The sequence below is a fragment of the Diceros bicornis genome, chromosome 4 (assembly GCF_020826845.1).
Source record: "Diceros bicornis minor isolate mBicDic1 chromosome 4, mDicBic1.mat.cur, whole genome shotgun sequence".
Lineage (NCBI taxonomy): Eukaryota > Metazoa > Chordata > Mammalia > Perissodactyla > Rhinocerotidae > Diceros > Diceros bicornis.
This window is the reverse complement of record NC_080743.1, coordinates 46,698,341-46,718,903: the sequence shown is the minus strand read 5'-3', so window position 1 is coordinate 46,718,903 and position 20,563 is coordinate 46,698,341. Positions and strand designations below refer to the sequence as shown.

At 38.8% G+C, this 20,563-nt stretch overlaps 1 protein-coding gene across 8 annotated transcripts in view; it reads right to left on the bottom strand.

The window, feature by feature from the left end:
* Positions 1-1,147: 1,147 nt before the first annotated feature.
* HIPK1 (homeodomain interacting protein kinase 1) overlaps positions 1,148-20,563 on the bottom strand; it is a 49,894-nt gene continuing 30,478 nt past the window's right edge. For 2 of the 8 annotated variants that reach the window (XM_058538846.1, XM_058538852.1), the window contains exons 9-17: positions 16,630-16,751; positions 15,582-15,716; positions 12,799-12,941; positions 12,203-12,385; positions 11,441-11,647; positions 8,930-9,171; positions 7,108-7,238; positions 6,318-6,386; positions 1,148-5,980 (exon numbers count right to left, since the gene is read on the bottom strand). In XM_058538846.1, coding sequence (XP_058394829.1) covers positions 5,492-5,980; positions 6,318-6,386; positions 7,108-7,238; positions 8,930-9,171; positions 11,441-11,647; positions 12,203-12,385; positions 12,799-12,941; positions 15,582-15,716; positions 16,630-16,751 — 1,721 coding nt within the window. In that variant the 3' untranslated portion in view covers positions 1,148-5,491. The remainder of the gene's footprint in view (positions 5,981-6,317; positions 6,387-7,107; positions 7,239-8,929; positions 9,172-11,440; positions 11,648-12,202; positions 12,386-12,798; positions 12,942-15,581; positions 15,717-16,629; positions 16,752-20,563) is intronic. The other 6 variants (XM_058538854.1, XM_058538848.1, XM_058538851.1 and 3 more) reach the window with 5 other exon arrangements.

The window sequence follows — 20,563 nt, the reverse complement described above, 5'->3', positions numbered from 1 at the left end:
TCTATAGCTCATTAGCGCCATCTTGTGCTAAGCACCTGGTGTCACTTTAGGATTAATAGGGAAACCAAGGCTTGGACTTTATTCACCTCATGTGGAAAATTCTCCACCAAGCAAGCCAGATTGAATTTTCAGGGGTTTTCATCATTAGAATGCAGATTTCCCCATAGACTACCCAATTACGTAAGGGGCTATCCAAATTTCTCTCTGATTTAGCCTAAGGAAGAAAATATAACTGAGATAAAAACAATTAAAAACAAAAAAACAAAAACAAGTTATTGAGAAGTTAGTAAATTCTTGATTACCTGGCAGTGAGATTGACAGCAGAGCCTTTCTATATGGCGTCCCTGTCTGAAAGCTTCTAGGTATACTCTCTTACCAAAAACTGGGGTGTGTTCACCAAGTTCACACTAATTTTACATTCGTTTATGCAAAAAATCTAAAAAATATATATGTTGCAGTCTAAATCAATAAATGTATTCTGACTCCCCTACTAATGGGAGAGAACAAATTACTGATCGTTTCTCTTGGTTATGGTCCAAAAGGGTGTTTCTAAATATTTCTCATTTCTGTACCTCAACTATGACTGCAGGAGCCCAAAATGAATTAACGGCCAATGTAGGGTAGATCTGGCCTGAAACACGTGTCAAAAGAAGTCAAACAATTACAGAATTTATTCAGAGATTAATCTAGAGAAATCTCTAATTCTTTAGCAGGAGAAATTTCATTCACTTTAGAATCAAGAGAAATCTGATCAGAAGTGCTCCTTCTCTAAAAAGGACTAGGCTTCTAACGGTGCAGCTTGAAAGGAGGGAAAAATAGCGTCTTCTTGTGACTATTTTCATTCTGCTACGTTAGATGTTTGGTGGAACATGGTGAAAATAAACTTTAATCAGCTGGTGTCAGAAGTTTCTGCCTCTTTCAAAGGGCCAGATCCAGGTGATCTTAAGTTAGGGCCCTGGACACTCCATTCTTGGGAAGTGCTCCCTACCAACCCCCATTCATTTCTGTTGTGGAGGTTTGTGTGAAGAATGCGTTTGTCTCTAACACTCTACTGATGTTCAGATGCAATGTATTAAAACACTACAAAGATGCCATTTGTTGATCCCCTTTGTATCCCTAAAACAGAAGTCAAAAACAACCACATGAATCAGAAAATTTACCCATTTTATTGATGCATTGCAATTGCTCTACATTTTACCATATTATGTAGAAAATACTGAAAATACAAGCTACTTTGTAAAACCAAAGACAAACATTGAATCCAAAGATAAACTATGTTTTACACAATGGACCCTTTTCCCGTAGTTAGTATTAAATTTTAAATATCTATTTCTTTTGTTAAAATGATTATTTTACATACTCCCTAAGTACATCTGCATTACAAACATAGCTCAGTAATTCTCAGAAACTGTTTCTAGAGGCTTGTTGTAAAAGGAAGTGCACAACCAGAAAAGGGAGAAAGCAAAAGAAGTTTAAATCGCACACAATAACTAGCATATCAAATACATTTAATAAAGTTGGAATTCCATTGCAATATCAAGGATTCAAAGCAGAAATACTAACATTACATATAATGTACATATAATGTACTGCTACATGTAGTGAGATTATTTTTCAAGCTGAATCAAAACCATACATTATATAAAGTTTAGCAACAAACAACCATGTAGACATGCTGCACCATCCATCAGTTAAAAAAAAAATCAAAATGGGAAGCAGGCTTGGGTCATTCCTGTCACTGAGAGGCAATTTCATTTGCTATCCTAAAACAAACCATCCTAATCAGTGGGTTTTTGCATAATAATGCTGAATAAAACACACATTACTGTGCTTGCCTGGCTAAAGGCAGTCAAGCTTAGCCCCTCTAGTGGAGGACGATGGATGGCCAGAACTGTTTGAAATGGAGTTCTTATTCCTGGGGCTGGTATTTTAGCTGAGCACTGACAGTAGATTCATCTCCTGGGAGCTATTAAAAACTCTGGAGTGATCAAGTGCTCTGATGAGCTGATGAGAGTGGCTGGACTTGACCCTTCCCCACTTTCTCTCTCACCCTGAAGGGGAGAAGCTGGAAATGCAAGTTCTGAGAGGACTTAAAAAGCTTTAAGCTGGTCTGAGGTCAGGCCACCATGATCCAGGCCAGCTGTTCACTAAATTCACGGAGCTTCCCCCATCCTGTCAGGGCTGGCAATATTAAGCCCCAGGAACAGAATCTAAAGCCACATTGAGCACATACACATTCAGTAGACACAGGTGGATTTTCAGCTTGGTAAATCTGAAATGCCAGTTTGCAGACTAAGACTGTAAATCTCTAACATTCTTAAAGCCACACACTGCTAGTAAGGTGATTAAGGTAACAATACAAGCTCTTGGTATTGTCTTTTCCCCGTGAAGTTAAAACTCCTATCTTAAATGTATCTACTAATTGGGGGGGTGCGGGGGGGGGGGCAGCCAGGAGTGGAGTGTTTTGTGTTTTTTTTCCTGCATCTCATTTCTTACAAAAACAACAAATCTTATCCCTTGTAGAGAAAAGATAAGGAACAAAAAATGTTTCCGTTAGAAACTAGATCTGCCTTTGAGCAAGAAAATCAGAATGTGCTTGGCAAAAAAGGAGACACAAAGGTCACACAAGCCGACCAGAAAACTGTATAACACTAGTGACAGAAACTACAAAAACTGCTTGGGCATCTTGACCAATATAGTGCTGAAAACACAACTCAATATAATGATAAAAGAATACAGAGAAAACACCGACATGTTCCTGGCAGGCTGTACTGACTATCTGCCCCATCTTGGAAGCCCTTACTCCGTACAACGAAGAAACTCCAAATACCTTAACAGCTCCTCGGTGTTCAACCCGGTACAGAGCTTGCTGACCAGGCTCCATGAAATCTCCCATCTCCATCCTGCACCTCCCTGACACCATCTCTACAAAAAACCAGTCTGAGACTTATCTCTCAAATATACAATTTTCAATTCAGATGGATACATCTATATCTTAGGGTTAACCTTCTTCTCCAAAATCTTTTATGGGCAGGAACATCCCCATCCCCAGTACCCTCTACTTGACCCAGATCCATGCAGGAGCTGAGAGTACACGGACAATTTCACAGACTGAAGGGCCCCAAGAATATACAAGTTGTTAAAAAAGAAACCTCAAAAGCCCAATGACTCAACAGGCTTTGGTTCCTTCTTAATATTCTTCACTGGCTAAGAAACCTTTCTGTGAGTTAGCTCACTGTCACCACTGGCATCACAAAACTCCTCCTCATAGTATGGGGACATGGTAAGCAATACAACAGGCTCTTTGGTATAAACACATCTGTTACACGTTTTTTTCAACAAGCAAATATTTTACTAGGAATGTCAACTATTTGCAGGAAGGACTGCCACATGGGAAAGGAAAAAAAATTTCATTCTAAAAGTGATTGCACATACTTAAAAAAAACAAAAAAAATGCATATTTAATATTGGCTTGACTCCTCTCACCTGCTTCCTGAATTCTCACAGAAGCAAGGTAGCAACACACAGTGAGAGAGCCACATGGGGAAAATGCTTCTGTGAGAACTCAGCTGAGATACCAAAATGGAAAGGGATAGAAGTGGTGGTAAAGGAGAAAAGCTGCTGTTTTTATTTTGCAATGTCGGCAGGAAAACTGAGAACAATGCATTTACACAATACAGCTACTAATCCTGTTCTGATAAATCCCAGTGAACAGCTTAGGGTCCACGGGGGCTTGCTGGTCCGTCCTAAGGCAAGCTCACTGTAAACTCTATTAACCACTACATTATCATATAAGGCACTACAATAAGGGAAGGAGGAGAAAGGGAAGGAAGACACACACACTGAACAATTCCTCACCAGACACACCTGTGCAAAACAATTCCAAGGGTCTCCTCTCCTTGCGGGCAATGACCCTGCTCATTCAGCACTACAGTAATATGCTCTAATATAATTGCAATTAGTTCACATACATTCCAACAAGTATCAGTTCATTTTGGTTTAAATACAACGGAGACATCAATTCCATCTCCGGGGTAACACTGGAGGATCAGATACACACTAAATACACAATTCAAGTGTACTCACTACACATTTGATTACAAATAACATTTTGGGTTAGCAGGAAAAATTGCTTGTTATATTTTTCTAATCAATATGTACATATTTAATTATGCAAAATATTAAAACACCACCATTACAAAACTTCTAAAATATTTTTAAATTCAGTAATAAATTTTTAAAATATTTTTTGCAATTCCTACATGCATTTATTGTATAAGTCTTAATAAGAGAGCATTCAATTTGCTGCTGGCATACAAAGGAAGCTACTTGAAAGTATAAAAGCTATATACAACGTTCTTATCTGGATTCAGATTCTTTAGCTTTCTCCCCAAATAAATCACGTAGAACAGAAGGGAGAGATGAGGCAAAGAGAGAGAGGTGTATTACTGAAAATTCATACTACTCTTCAGGCAAAGCTCATCAATGCCAACAACCTTGAGGCAAAGCTTATCAATGCCAGTATCGCATAATACAAACACATTTTGCATATAATAAAACCACCACCACCACACAATAATAACCACCTTCATGGCTTTTCCAATAATAAAATTTAAGCTGAATCAGAGAAAGGACTTTTTAAAAATAATTTAAAAAGAATGCACGGTGCTTCATTTAAAAGAACACCTGGTGCTATCACGGTAGGTACAGATTCTTTCACACGAAGTTACCAGCAAACGGTGAGCTGCCTTTTTACCACTACTTGATGATAAATACAGGAGCAACTGAGACAATCCCAAGAGTAACACAGAGTAGTATGTAACCAGTTTTGCGAAAATTACAATTGCCCATTAAGTATAATGTGACATGAAAACAAAACTAAAACACTGTAAGTTTAAATGTCCCATAAACAAATGTAAAATTTTGAGGAGAAATGCCTGATAGCAAAATACAGACTTGTGTAAGCTACTCTTAAAATAGGCAATTAAGTCTTGGTTTTTAAATAAGCAAAAAGTAGTAATTTTTCTTTTCTTACTTGTTACCAGATTTCAAGTCCTTCTATCAGCATTTTTCCTCTGACCAGCAATTACAATAAAACAAACTTCAATAGAGAGGGGCTTCACTTGTTTTTAAAAGCATTTATAGAAATCAAGTCAGAGAGAAAATATTTTTCAAAGGGTAACTTCAGAATGATTTCTCTTCCTTGGTAACTGCAGAAGATGGGCATCTGAACTCTTCCAAATACCAAAAACGCTGTCACAAAAATAAAGAATTAAAAAATAGGGCAGACTTTGGGAGACTACAACAATGCAGTCAACACTGAGACAGGTTCCCCAGAGAAAAACCCTCTGCTTCAGTGGGCCCCTGCAGAACAAGTTGCTGGCTAAGGAGTTTCAAGAAGAGGGTAAGGGAGGAGCTTATCATAGCCCATTATTAAGAACTCAGGGCCAGGAACAGGCAGCCATCACCCCTCCTCCCTCATGCTCACCAACTACAAGTAGGAATACTGGCTGATCTTAGTAGGACTCAGTGGGTATCCAGTGTAAATTGTTGAGCCTCGGGAAGACCCAATGTAGGACTGGGTGGCAAACTGGTGTTGGTACTGAGCAGGGGCCACGCTGGCAGACGTGAGAAGGCTGGGCCCAACACTGACAGGCACCTGGTGCACCAGAGTGCTAGGGTGGGTGGTATAGGCTGTGGCATGCCTTGAGGAGCCCTGGGGGGAGAAGAGATGAGCAATGGAGCTGGTGGAGCCCAACGCAGCAGCAGAGGTGGGGGCAGCATACGTATACAGGTGAGGCTGGCTTGGCAGGTGAGCAGGGGCTGGGGCCAGGTGTGGGTGCCCCGTTGAGTGTAGTGGGCTGCCATGCTGGAAGGCGTAGGGGGCTTGGGAGAGTGGGGCCACAAACGCCTGCTGCCTGCGGGGGGCAGGATTGCTGCTTCTCTCCTGCGAGGCTGGAGCTGATGATGACTGCTGGTTCTGGAAAGAGGAAGAAGGGAGTGAGGAATCTTGAGATCACTCTGTTTCAGGGCACCAAAGGCCAAGTTGAGAGTTGAGGTTCTAACTTGAACTGCTTCTAGGCTGCCACAGCACAGAATCTCCCAGACTGGCAATGTTATCGGAAGTCAGCCATCCATCCCTCTGCCTCTTGGCAGAATAGACCCTAACCCAGCCCAGAGAGCAGCAGTTTGCTCTTAAGTATGACAGAGGAAAGGGGGGAAATCAAGAGTTCATAGGGTTACCCATTCCTGCAAGTCAGTAACTGCTGACCCAACTCACCCTATTCTGGCATCAGTGAATTTGAATTTTTCCTAACCTTTCTTTCTTGCCAGTGTTTTCGTTCGTTCTCCTCTAAGTTCTTCATATCCCTCTTGAAATGTGGAGCCTAAAACACATGCACTAACTCGAACTTACATTGGCACTCGAATGTGCTTCTCAGTCTCTCTCTGTCTCTCTCACAAACACAAACACACACACACACACACACACACACACACACACACACAGTTACACCCTCATATTTACACTTTCTCACTACTGGTAGACATACAAGTATCAAAATTTTAGCCAAGGAAAGAGTGAACCCAAACAGAATAGTGATCTTCCCGATCCCATCAGTGGATCAGATGGGGGTGGGGGGGAAGCCCCAAATCCCAGACTCAAGCAACATGTAGGACTAGAACCAGTTGATTAAGTGGCCAGAAAGCTTTTCACTGTCTCTTGCCTCAAGCAAACAGTGTGAGGCTCAGGTTATTTATGACCTAGGAGATAAAGGAAGAGAATCTGGTCTCCAAGCATGCGATGGTGCAGAACCAGGCATGGACTAAAGCATCCTAAACTCTTTCTAAATTCCAGACATTCCTCTAATCTTTCAGGATAGACTGGGGAGGTCTGATGGAAAACCTGGAATGTACACTGAACAATTCTATAGAGGGAATGAAGAGACACAGAACGTGCAGATATGACACAAGCCACAGAACACCAAATTGTTTGACACAAAAGGGGCTTCATTTGGCTTTATTCAGCAGTCCAGCCAGAAGCAGGGTTCTCCAGAAAGTAACAATATAGGAGGGCCCAAACAGAAGGCAGCAGCCCCTAGCGCTTACCTGGCTAAGGTTGAGTGGCTGTGCTGCGCTGGTCCCCCCGCGTTGAGCTCGATACCCTGTGGGGGTGATACAACAACCAGATGACTGCCCACTCACTGAGGCCACTGGCTTGGTCTTACTGCTCAGAAGACCTAAAAAAGGATCAGGCCTTCGTTAGTTATGAGTAGACATCTGCTCAGTATCACTGAGCTAAACCTCAGATGGCATCATATTAATCAATCCATGTTTGTATGAGGTTTCCAAGAATTAAGGTTTTATGTGTATCTTATTTCCTCAACTACATTTACACCAGAAGTTACAGTTACAAAAACTATATTATCCATTTCTTTTCTGTCTTGCCACAAAGCTCCATAAGGGATTTTCAAAAGGTTCACTTGAGCAAATGTTATCTAATCTCCTGTAACGTGCAAGGTACTACCGGAAATATAAACATGAGTAAGGCACGGTTCCTAACCCCAAGGATCCTGGAATTCTATATAGGAAGGGATTAAACAAGTAAAAAAATGACAGTGTGAAGCAGAGTAAGATACTGGCAATTCTTAGGACACTTAAGTGTCAAAAGGGTTTAAAAGAAGGCAAGATCGTATCTTGTTGGGCACTCACTGCCTTCAAATTCTAAGAAACTGTGGGGCGTTTGAATATAAGCAATATCAATTTTCAAAATTTTGCTTCCTTCTGTGTTCCCACTAGGAAAACTGGAGCATCTATTTAGTGATTTGTGGAGTAGCCTATCTTCTTTGGATCCAACAGTGGACAGAGCTCCTAATGTTGTTCAGTAGGCTGGCATCAGGAAGTTTTGCCTTGTCTGCAATGGGACAGTTGTCTACTTCTGAAGAGGAGAAGCACATTAAGCTGAACACAATACCCTCAAATGAGAACAGTGTTTATGTATCTGGCAGTAACATAATTCACAGTAAAATACTAATTTAGACAAGTATGGCAGAGATGGCTATACTGACACCAAAACTTCAGCTCCTCTCCTTTGATGTATGGAGTTGCCACTGGAAAACAGCTGCCTAGACAAGGACTACATTTCCTGGGCCCCCTTGCCTCTAGGTGGGGCCATGTGATTCATTTTCACTACTTCCAGGGCTAAAGAGATTAAGAAAGGTGTGTGCCTCCTCCAAACTTTCTTTCTCTTTCTGATTGGATGTTGAGGGTTCCAAGGCTCCGATCCTTAACTCACTGCAGGACCACCAAGCAGGAATATTTGCACTGGGAAGTCATGTGAGTAAGAAGTCAACTTCTATTATGTCAAGCCAGGGTAATTTGGGGCTTGTTACTGCAGCTAGCTTTACCCAATAACTGAACCAGGGAGCCCAAGCCCAGCAACGAACAGAGCAAAAAAGATGGAGATAATTAGGTTGATAATAAAACCCACAAGAGCATCACTGCTATGACATTGGGTGGGAAAAGATCTCAAGTACATATTATTTTCCAAAAAAACTTTTGCAGTCATTTTTAATATTACCAGTTCTTGTTCACTTCTGGATTGTCAAATTTGAACTGCCTGTGGCAAAAAAAATTGCCTGCTAATTCTCCCTGCCATACAACATGTGTTTTGTCCACCTTCTCCCATCAACAGTGAGGATATTTCTGAGACTACAAATTCATTTTTATATTAATCTAAGCAAAATAAACATAGAAAGAGAAACTGATAGCCAAAAATAATTTCACATCACAAGGAACTGATTTCTGAATTAAGTAATTTTTAAGAAAATCTATGCCATTGGTCTCTACCATTGACATAAGTAGATTATAGCAAAATATTAAGGATACACAAATCAAAGGAGGATTCAACTCTAACCATGAAGATACTCACCTGAGGCCTGGGTTGCTACAGTGCAGTCACCAAGCTGAGTTTTCAGTGGAGGCACAATGATGGTGCGGGTGCCAGTGCCATCTCCCACGACTCTGCTGGGTCCCTCCAGAAGGGGTCCACTATTGCCCCGGAGAGCACTCAGGGTATCAGTGGAATACGGGCTGCTCAAGGAAGAGTCAGAGTCTGGAGAATCATTGACAGTAACATAACTGATGACATTAGACCGTGCCTTCAGGCCAGAGCTGAGGAAAAGAAAATACACGAAAATTCAACACCCTTTTAGCAATGTTTCTTTGATGGTCTCTGGTCCTCTCACGATAAGAATGATGATGATGATGATAATGATTGCAATAATAATAGCAGCAGCAAACTTCTGAGTGCTTATTATGCATCAGATACTACTCCTACACCGTACATACATCTTATCGAATCCTCACAACACTTCTAAGAAGTAGGTACTATGATCCCCATTTTGCAGATGAGGAAAATGAGGCATAGGGAGATTAAGAAACTTGACCAAGGTCACACAAGAAGACAGGATTCAGACCCAGGACAGAATGACTCCAGAAGACACACCTCTAACAACTACCCCATGTTGCCTCTTAGCCATTCCTATTTACAGTTATTTTAATAGTATTCTTCAAACACCACTTTTTTTCCATATCACCCTGCTAGACTATACATGATTCCTTATTATATCTAATCAAACTTCTCATCACACGTTTCTTTTTAAAAAGTTCCTTCACATAAACAAATAAATGGACAAAGAGAACAGATTAATGGTTACCAGAGGGGAAGACGGATGGGGAGTGGGCATAAGGCATAAAGGGGCACATTTATATAGTGACTGACAAATAATAATGGACAACTGAAATTTCACAATGTTATAAACTATTATGACATCAATAAAAAACATTCATATTTTTCACCATTAAGTATAAATTTTGCTGTAGGTTTTTTGTAGATGCTTTAATTCAGGTTAAGTAAACATCTTTCTATTAGTACTTTACCAAGAATTTTTGCCATAAATGGATGTTAAATTTTATCAAATGATTGTGTAATTTTTCTCCTTTGTGTGTCAGTATGATGATTTATACTAATTAAGTTTTAATGTTAAACCAACCTTTTCTTCCTGGAATAAACCCAACTTGACTGTGATGTAAATAAAACAAAGAAAAGTTCCTTCACAAACTGATCCTCACCTTATTAACTTTAGTTTTTCCCTATTTTTTAACAGGCTTGGTTCCAGTCAAAGCAATCCTGCTGGTTACATAATTTTTGCCACAACTAGGCCACTTTTCCTCACTGGCAAGTTTACTTTTCTCTCTTCCCCAAATCAGTTCAATTATCACTTTCAAAACTTAGTTTCAAGCCTACTTACCATTTGTAAATACCATTTTGTAATTGTAAATAGCCCTTTTGACGTACTTCATTCTAAATTTACTGTTTCAAGTTTATTTAAATTTGATTTATATATGACTACGTAAAGTCTCCTAAACTACTTTCATGTGTGATTTCTAGCTCCTCAGGTAAAAGTAGGAGTATTCACTCTTCTCTATGCCTAATACCAAAAGCCCAGTGAAGAATACAACACAGAACATCTTTTCCCCAAAACTCTTTCCAAATTGGCTATGTTCACACTGAGAGAAAACTATGTATCACAGTTCTAAAACATATTCACTCTCTCTTAGTTAACTGCCCAGTTAAGGACTTGGATTAAGGCGCTGGGATAAGAGAAAAGAATCTGGTATTAAATTCTTAAGCTTTCAGGGGCCGGCCCGGTGGTGCAAGCAGTTAAGTGGGCGTGCTCCGCTGCGGCGGCCTGGGGTTCGCTGGTTCAGATCCCGGGCGCACACCGATGCACCACTTGGCAAGCCATGCTGTGGCAGCGTCCCATATAAAGTGGAGGAAGATGGGTATGGATGTTAGCCCAGGGCCAGTCTTCCTCAGCAAAAAGAGCAGGACTGGCCAGATGTTAACTCAGGGCTGATCTTCCTTACAAAAAAAAAAAATTCTTAAGCTTTCAGACCATATAGTAGAAGAGGAAAAAGAAGGTAGGCCTACTTAAAGTTAAGAGGCCTTTTCAGATTAAGAAATTACATGAGTTTCAAATAATCTCATATCTACTGACTCGTTCCACTTAACTGTTGCTTATATGCTTCTGTTATGGTATCTGTTTTCAGATATAAAGTTGCTCAAAGGCAGGAGATCATGTCTGTAGTATAATGTGCATTCCAAGCCAGAGTAGCTTGACAACTTAATATACATCTTCTATCTAATGTATCTGAAAGACTGATTTGACTAATGAACATGTATAATATTACAGAAAACTTGACAATGCTCAAGTTATAGAAAACTTGAGTGTCTGGATCCTTCAGCCAAGGCCATGTTTCCAAAATACCTGCTTTCAGTTGTTCCGTTCATAGCCAAAACTGGGCCACTTGCCTGAAGCCAGCAGTCTAAGCCCAAGGGTAGGAGCTACCAACCTAGGGAACTATTCACCTGTCTTACCTACTGGGCTTATATTTGTTGTCCTCTTCCTCATCAGTGTCACTGCGGATAGTGATGACACTCACAGGAGGGCTGGGAGTATCTGGAATGATGATTGGCTGATGCTGATCTTGGACAGGGACTAGGGAATTATAAGAAGATGTGGTACGGAGGGGACTGCTCCCAACCAGAGAATAGACTTGAGTAGGCAGAACATCCAGAGAGGACCTGTAGGCAAAGGTCACAAGAAAGACCATTCAGTGCCTGGCCCCCAAAACTATACATCTTTTCCCCAAAACTCTTTCCAATTTGCTTTTTGATTCCTTTTTACCTAATCATTAAGCCAATACACTTAACTATAAAAGTTGCAATAAAAATAACTAAATAACAAATAATAAACTAATAAGTAATTAAAGTTAATTACTAAACTAACCACTCTAGCCAGAGTTTCCAGTGACAAGAACACCAAAATACAACATAAATTTTATTTTTCTATGCCCTTTACCCCATAGTTAAATTTCACTCTCTCAAGTGGGCAGAAAAATAAAAATGTCAGCATAAAGAAGGCCTGGATTCAAAGTGGCAGCAGGGAGAAAAGTTTAGTTTAGCATAACCAGGACATACCTGGTATGCATTGTGCAGATGAAAAGGTTAGATCCTCCTCAATGTGGCAGCTACCTGCTGCTTCATACCAAAAGTGTCTATACCACAACCCTCTAAGTGCCGGGCAACATACCTCTCAAACTGGCACAGTTTTAACTATCAGCTCTAACAAAGACTTACTTAGAAGAGACTGGAGCAGACTGCTTATTTTTCTTTGAAGGGAGGGAACTGGATTGTTGTTGTCTGACAACATGGGCAACACCAACATTCAGGGGCTGAGCAGTGGCCAATGTCACATGGTTAGTCAGCAAGGATGGCTGCTGCATGATAGTGCTGTACTGGTTGCCATGAGAGTGGGCATTCCTGTATCAACAGGAAGAAACAGAGAAGGGTGAATGCCTAAAACACTAGGAAATCAGGACCAAATAGGTATTACAAGCAATTAAAACAACCAAATAGAGCTGCGTTTTATTTTTAAAGCTGGGCTCCTGGATTACGAAGACTTAGGTTTTCACTGTATGGTTTCCAATTGCACAGACTTTCTTTAAATCTGAAGTAAATGATTCCTATCTTAGAACCTATTGTTTTCCTGTATTCGAAGTTTTCTTATAACTCCATCTCCAAGCCTGATATGGGTTGTTTTCTTAAAGAATTTCAAACAGAGATAAATCTCTCCTTTCCTTTATTTTCTTCTCAGTCTCAATAAATTATCAAGTGCTCCTACTCCAAGGGATCTGCCCTTGCAAATCTTCCAGAGAGGAACACAGGACACTTGCCTCCAGTCTGCGAGCTGCTGGCCACCGCCCATAGCCTCTGGAATCACTGCTGTGGGCTGGACAGAGTTGTGTAGAGCTACCCCAGGCAACTGTTGCCAAGTGGAAGGCAGGAGAATTTGTTGGGTTCCTCCAGGCCAAGCCTGCTGTAAGGAAACACACACAAAAAGATCCAGACTTGACTCATTCTTTGTTTTTTCTTTTGTTTTTTTAGATGAAAGAAAAATTCATATCTTAAAAGAAGTTGCTTGTAGATTGTTAACTTGCAGACATTAAAAAGGAAAGGTCAGAGGGGCTCAAGGCTACAAGTCTTATGAATAGAGAAAGAGAACACGCTGCTTTCTCTTGGCTACCTCCATAACCTGACCACCAGGGTATTAAAGAAAAGAAGATCCCCGTGGTTAAGAGTTTCTATTATACTGTAGAGTAAAGGAGTCTGAAAGTTCAGAGGTAAGCTCTGGTTAAATGCTAGAGTATCATTTTTGCAAAGATTCTAAAAATATCCCTAGACGGAGTTAAGACAGCTCCCTTGAGATTAAAAATAGGAATTTTAAAATTTGAGTACCAATCAGATAAGACATCGGGTCAATTCCATCTATAAAACAAAGGGGAGAATTACTCCTTTTTAAAAGGGTACTACTTGGAAAATGGAGCCAGATGTGGATGACCAAAGGCCAAAATCTTTTGGCAAAAGAGCTTATGGCAGAAAGAGAAAGCTAACTTCATCATTTATAGCCATATGAAAGAATTTAAAAATAAGGCAATAAGTAAAATATTTAGGAAACAGATGCAGAGAGCACCATATTTTGTTTTTAATAGTTCCCTAAAATACATTGTTTTATGTATCATTTATAGAAACATACTTCAACATAAAAATTAATCACTACAAGAAAATACATCATTTCTAGTTTTTAACAAGCCATGTCACTGGCAACAGAAAGCAACAAATACGTTTTCTGTACTTCTCAGAGAAATTCTGGCATTTTCTGAAAAAATGGGAACAGATTTGAAAGTTTCCTTGTTAAACTTGAATTCTACAGTACAAACACCTACAATGCTTGGGTACATATGGTTCTGTTTCTTGAATTTCAAACTGCAAAACTGCAAGGCCATCAACACACTGTTTTAAAAATATTTCTGCAAGTAACAGATCCACTTGTTACAATTACCGGTTCCAAACAAGAAGCCTTCAAAGCAGAGAAACTGCAAACATGTCTGCTACTATAAGCAGAATTTAAAACAAAACAAAACTAAACTAAAAATAAGAGAAGTATGTTAAGTCACACCATGCGTCTTTCCATAAGCCAACACCTGCACAAGACAAAGCATGTAGTTTAATACAGAGCAAGAAATAACATTCCAATGTGAGGCAGAAATCTGGCGTTCCAAGCGACGAACTGTTTTGACAGAGGAAGAACAAAAATATGCAAAGCTTAGCAAATGGCTAGTGCAAACTTAAGGGAAGCAGCAAAGGAGAAGTGTCAACTAACATTCCCAACCTCAAAAGTATAGGTGAACAAGTTAAAACCAGTGGCTTGGATCAATCAAGTTGGAAATATATCTGACTCCCTTATACTCAGGTTTTATGCTTATGATGTAATTAATCTGGAGGTGACCAAGGCTTTTAAATTGAAAACCAAACAAATTCCAACAACCAAAGTATGTTTCTGGAAGTGTTTTCACTCACATGAGTCATCGAGAAACAACAAAAGAAATTTAAAGCTACTTTGAAAGATGTAGAAATATCAGGATTCAATAGTATTAACAGGTTTTCAAATGCTTCCCTAATTTTAAATTTCAAATAATGAAATGGTGGGTGTCCAATAAACAATTCTAACTCCTCCAAGTAGGCCAAAACACATCCAAAAATCACTCTGAAGGTTACAAATCCTGAAATACACCTCAAAGTCCTATTTGTTTTTCCTATCTCTAAGCCCCATATACCTGCTATATTTGCTGCTGTATTTAATAACTTTTCCCCATGACTTTTAGTAACAGATATTGTATTTGCATAAAGTTTTTCAGCAATATTTTCAACTTTTAATAAAGACCTATTTGTAAAATAAGTAATTTCTCCATAAACCCCTAAAAAGGAGTTCACCTTTAATTTCAACCAACAAATGAAATATGATCTAAAAGAATTTTAAAGGGAACATCTTTAAATGGAAGATATAAGCTGCCACTGATCATGAGTGGCAAAAAGAGTTATCTTCACGTGTTCAGAAAAGGAAAGTTAATATCAACCGATAAAGCAATAAATTAAGAACATCTTTAACATTTCTACATATACAAAAGTTTTAGAAGCTTCAAACAGCAAATAAAGAAGGAAGCTAACTTGCCAAGGAGTTCAAAGTTTGGCCATCCGGGTACCTGTAGCACAGCCAAACTAAAGGCCATTTCCTTCAATCTCAAGGATCAGAGGGTAAAAGACAGGGCAGAAAACAGATAGATAACAGTGTTGAAGCTCTTCTGAGGCTACACCAAGAGCTTTTATCACACTACGCTGGCAAAGAAGAATCAAGGGATCTGGCTCCTCACAGAGCCACACTGAACATCAAACAGTGCTTCAGCAATTGGGGAGGAAAACAATGAGACATTAAAGACGTAGCAAGAACACAGCCACAAAATGGCACATGCTTCCATGCCCTCTGCAAAGACTAAGTTAAAATTTTTTTTTGAAAAATGAGAAAACCAGAAGAAAACAGAACAAAAACAAACAGAAAAAAATAAAAAAGAAAGAAATCAAAGAAACTCCGTTAGTAACACAATCAAGTGAGGGGAATTACCAGTACAGCGGCAGTCTGTTCAACCAGTGCCGGCCGGCCGGCTGCGCAGCTCAGAGTAAAGGGCACCGCATACTGCGGTGTGATGGTGGCTACTTGAGGGTGGAGAGTTGCTACCATTAGTGGTGTACAGCTTCCCTGAAACGTAGATTAGGCAGGTGAGTGAAACAAACACGGAGGCAGGTTATCTGGATTCAGAAGGGTTCATTCCCCTCAATTATTACCAACAATAAGCAGTAATTTCATATCACCTAAAATGCATGTAACCAAACACAACTTTCCCCTTCAACTCTGCACAGCATTGACCCACTAGGCCAAATGTCAATGGCCTAAAGCAAAAAAGTATAGGAATCCTTCTTCGGCCAGATTCAGAGGATCGGTTCTATAAAACTCAATTAACAAAGGCATATATTAAGAATTTCTCCTCTTCCTACTCAAAAAATAGGGGTTTTGGGTTTCAGAATTTCCTATGTGTCATGGGCCACAAACATTTACTGATAGAATTGACAATATAATATTTGTTGCTTATATGAATACTTCATGATTTTCCTGACCATCTTGGTTGCATGTTCCATGGCCGGTATAAAGTTTTAAAGCTTTCTACAGCCTAGTTAAACACAAGTAATGGAGGAATGTAATACTCGAAGAGGCATCCCGATATGATCCAGCCTCTCAACCATGATGAAATTCTGAATGAGTGAGCAAAAGGGGATACTTTTAGAATCAAAATGTTGTTAGATGTGTACTATACCTTGAAGAGCACCAAGATAAAAAATTAACTTCATCCCATAAAATCAGAGTAAATTTACTCAGAAGACAATTTCTCAAAGTCTGGATATTTATCCCTGCAAGTCCAAGGAAGACATTGGCAGAGCTGCAAGAGTGTTAGGAATGAGTATATTGTTCCATTATAGATGTTTCATTTTAAGTCCACTGAATCATGACCAAGAAAGATCTTACAGTCAAAGGAAATACCATTTTCTAGGACAAAATATCTGATTCTCAATAGTGCTTCAGCAATATTGAGTATCCAAGTTGCTCTGGCTTTTACCTGCGTAAGAACACCCGACTGTATCTGCAGTGGCTGAGCAGCTGGTGCCTGGGGTACAATTGGCACAGCATTATCCATCCTCACAGGGAATCCAGAATGCTTTGTTGTTGCTTGTAGTCCAGCTGTAGAAAACAACATCACAGTTAAATTGCTTTGTTAGGTCTGGGAATATTGTCTGTTCGGGTTTGTTTGTTTTTAGCTTTTCTGATCAAAAATCCATCACTCAGATTTCAGTTCTAGACACTTTGAAAACAAAAAAGTTTCACAGAAGTCTAGGGAGTTAAGAAAAGGGAGACTTGGTTCCCTTCAGGTTAGATTAATAGAAAGATATTTGATACAAGGAGAGCTGGCTTAAGAAAATTAAAAAAAAATTTTTTTCAATGAGAATTTATTTCCATACTTTTATCTGAAGCAGGCAGTTTTTTTTTTTTTTTTTTGGTGAGGAAGATTGGCCCTGAGCTAACATCCATGCCCATCATCCTCCATTTTGTACGTGGGATGCCGCCACAGCATGTCTTGATGAGTCGTGCACTGGTCTGCACCTGGGATTCAAACCTGTGAACCCCAGGCGGCCAAAGCAGAGCGCGCAAACTTAACCACTACACCACCAGGCTGACCCCTCAAAAATTTTTTTTTATCCTACAAAACTTAAAACACAACACTCATCCCACTCCCATTAACAGTATAGGCAGAAACAAACAGAAAACCTTCACTTAGTAAGTTACATTCACCTTTTAATCCAGTAGGGGAAAAAAACTTAAGTGTTTTTTCAATGTAATTTATTAAAAGCAAAGACTTAAATGTAATTACAACTTTCGGTTAATTAGATAAGAAAAAATTATGAAAAGCTCAACAATTTATCATGTAAGTTACCCTTTTTTTAAGAATATTTTAAGGGGATATTTTATACCACTCCTAAAACAATATAACTTAGTTCACAAACTAGGTACATATTTTATCTTTAACCAGTATATGAACTGAATAAATTATGCCTAGGATAAAAATATTTAAAAAGTAGACATTTTGGTTTACAGAAACACTTTTTTCTACTTATTTTAGAAATCTGCTGGTCATTGACAGCTTTCTAATAAGGCTCTTTTGTAGCTAATGGACAGCTAGGAAAATCAAGAACGTTTTGCTGCCTTTAAAACAGTGACCATGTCTCATTTATCTTTTTATTCATTATGCACTGGGCACAAATGCTGAATAAATGTTTCCTACAAATAGGAATATCCCATTCTGGGGAAAAGAGAGACTCAAGATAGTTCTCCCTTTTGCCAAGAATTGAGACGAGAGCCTTCAAAGCTTTCTTTTAAACCTACCCTATCAAAACTTTCAATGTAGAGAATTTAAGTTTCTATTTCGCCTCTAATTCACTAATGCGTGCAGTTTTAAGTGAAGATACAAACATTTTAATTAGAATACTCCTTCAGTGACACTTTCTAAGCTATCACTCATTAATTTCCCTCAATATTACTATGGAGGTATCAAATGAGAAAAACTCATAAACTCTAATACTGCTGTTTTCAGCAAGTTAAGTCTTCCAATTTTCCATTTCAGTAATTTGCAAGTAATTTAGTAACAAGTTGTCATATAGGAAAACACAATGCAGAAATGTACCAAGTACAAGAGACTAGTAAAATCAGAATTAAAACACTCTAATAATAACTGTTTTAAAAAAAAATGCTACTTATATAAAAATAAAAGGTAACAAATCCAGATATCTGGATAAAAAAATTTGCCAGCCTTTCTTCCTAAGGCAATGCTATCTAATAAGAAAGCTAAACAACATCAAAATTGTTTTCTATATTCCCAGGACACACAGCTAACTATAAGACAATGTTACTGTAATAGCCTCCTACAAACTGGTAGGAACTGAGGAAGCAAAATTCAGGAAAAAATATTTACCATAGAAGCTCATCTATGCGTTCCAGGGTGATGAAGTAAAAGGGGACAAAATTCCAGAATGATAGTTTCCACTAAGCAAAATGCATATGTATTTTGCTCAATTGGAATAGTATAGAAAGTGGCATTTATAGTACTGACCCACAAATGTGACTCTAAGTAAGTATTAGATTGCTATAGTAATTTAGGCTAAGCCACAGCAGTCAAGCCAGTTTAAAACTAGCTTTTTCAGGGAACCCCAAGTGGAAATAAAGAATTAACAAAAAGCAAGACTTTTGGAAGGTTCTCCTTGAACCCTAAACTAAGAAGGATTAAAGATTTGTTTTGTCGTTTTTGTTGAACATAGCCCTTTAAATAAAAAACGATGGGAGTACAGAAAGAAGAGTAAATCTAATTGATGAGGGTCTGTTTTCCTCTAAGTAAAGGCATCTTGTAGAAGAGCAGATGGTGAAAGAAAAGTAGGCAACCTGGGATAGAGGACTGTTGGGCAGAAACCAGCATATGACTATGGCTGGCAGATCAAGTGACAACTCTTTATAGCTATTCAAGTTTAAATACTGAGAGGTAGTACAGAATAATACTTCAAAATAGATAAGCTATGAACCCCACTGAGTTCAAATCGTGGTGCCACCATTAACTAGTTATAAAGACTCTGGGCAGATGAGGGAATCATGATCAATTTTCTCATCCAAAAATTGGGCATGATGACATTACCCACTTCCTAGGGTTGTCTGTGAGAATGAATGAATACATGTACAAGCACTGAGAACATTATCTGGGATGTAGTAATACATATCAGCTTTCATCATCATCATCACCTTAATTTAAAAACTTCCATTCATTTGGAAATTTTAAAATTTGCTCTACCTAGCTCATGTTAGACTTCCTAAATAGGAAAAAAAATTTCCAAAGCTTATACTTACCTAATTATACCAAAAGGGGTATACCACTTTCCCCTCATCTTTTCAGTTTACATTTTGTTTTGTTAAAGGAACTAAAAAGTTCTGCCTCATCTCCTAAATATCATCTGAGAAGAAGCACAAAATTTCAGAGTCCCACATATGAAAACTGTTCCAATGTAACTCACTTTGGAAGAGGTGAGGGGAAGTGGGGTGGCTATTTGCTAAGTTCAGTAGAAGATCACTCAACGTAAGATAAACCAAAGTACAGAATTTACTATTATGAAGTATATGCAGAAAATAATTTGGTAAGTTAGGCTAAATTTGCATTTACAGGTTTTGAATCTGCTCCTCCGCTCTCCCTGTGGTTTCTCCCTGGTTTACATCGCTATCGCTCTCCTGTCCTCCCGGTAATCTCTCAGTCTCCCCTAGCCCCTCTTTTCCTTCTGCTTGCTCCGAGTCTGTCAGAAACCAAACAAACAAAAGAGTCACAGTCAATAAGTAACTAAGTAAAAAGATAAAAATGGTACCTGCTTGTATGTAAAGTGCTATGAGGAGCCTGAATCCTGGTTTATCCTCAGAATACTGACACTGACTTTCTATTGGGAAAGTCAAGTGTGTCACCAGAAAACATCCTTAAAATGATTTAACCTTTTAAATGGCTCACCAGATCAATAAACACGTACAAATTTCCCATGTTTCAGAAAAAAAGGAACTAGACAGACTGGATTACAGAACAATGAGAAAATGAGGAATGATGGGAATGTGAAAATTAAAATCGTACAGCAACACATCAGGTCAGAGCCTCCTTCTTCAGCTACTCTGTTCCTCTGTTGATAGGAATTTGTAGGAACAATATGATTCATAAGCTGGAGCAGATAACCTTAATCACTTCCCCACACAAGTACCTCAGCTTGTAGGATTTTTCAGTTCAATAATGATCTTTACTTCTGAATGTAACTTAAGAGGTTTCTACATTCTTAAATATGATTTTTACATTTCAGAATAAAATTACTTTTTATTTGGAACACTAATTTTATTTTACAATGAAATGATATAGGAAATAAGATTTAATATATAGCAATTCTATTTACAACAAATTTTTTCAAGATTCTGCATATTGAAAGACA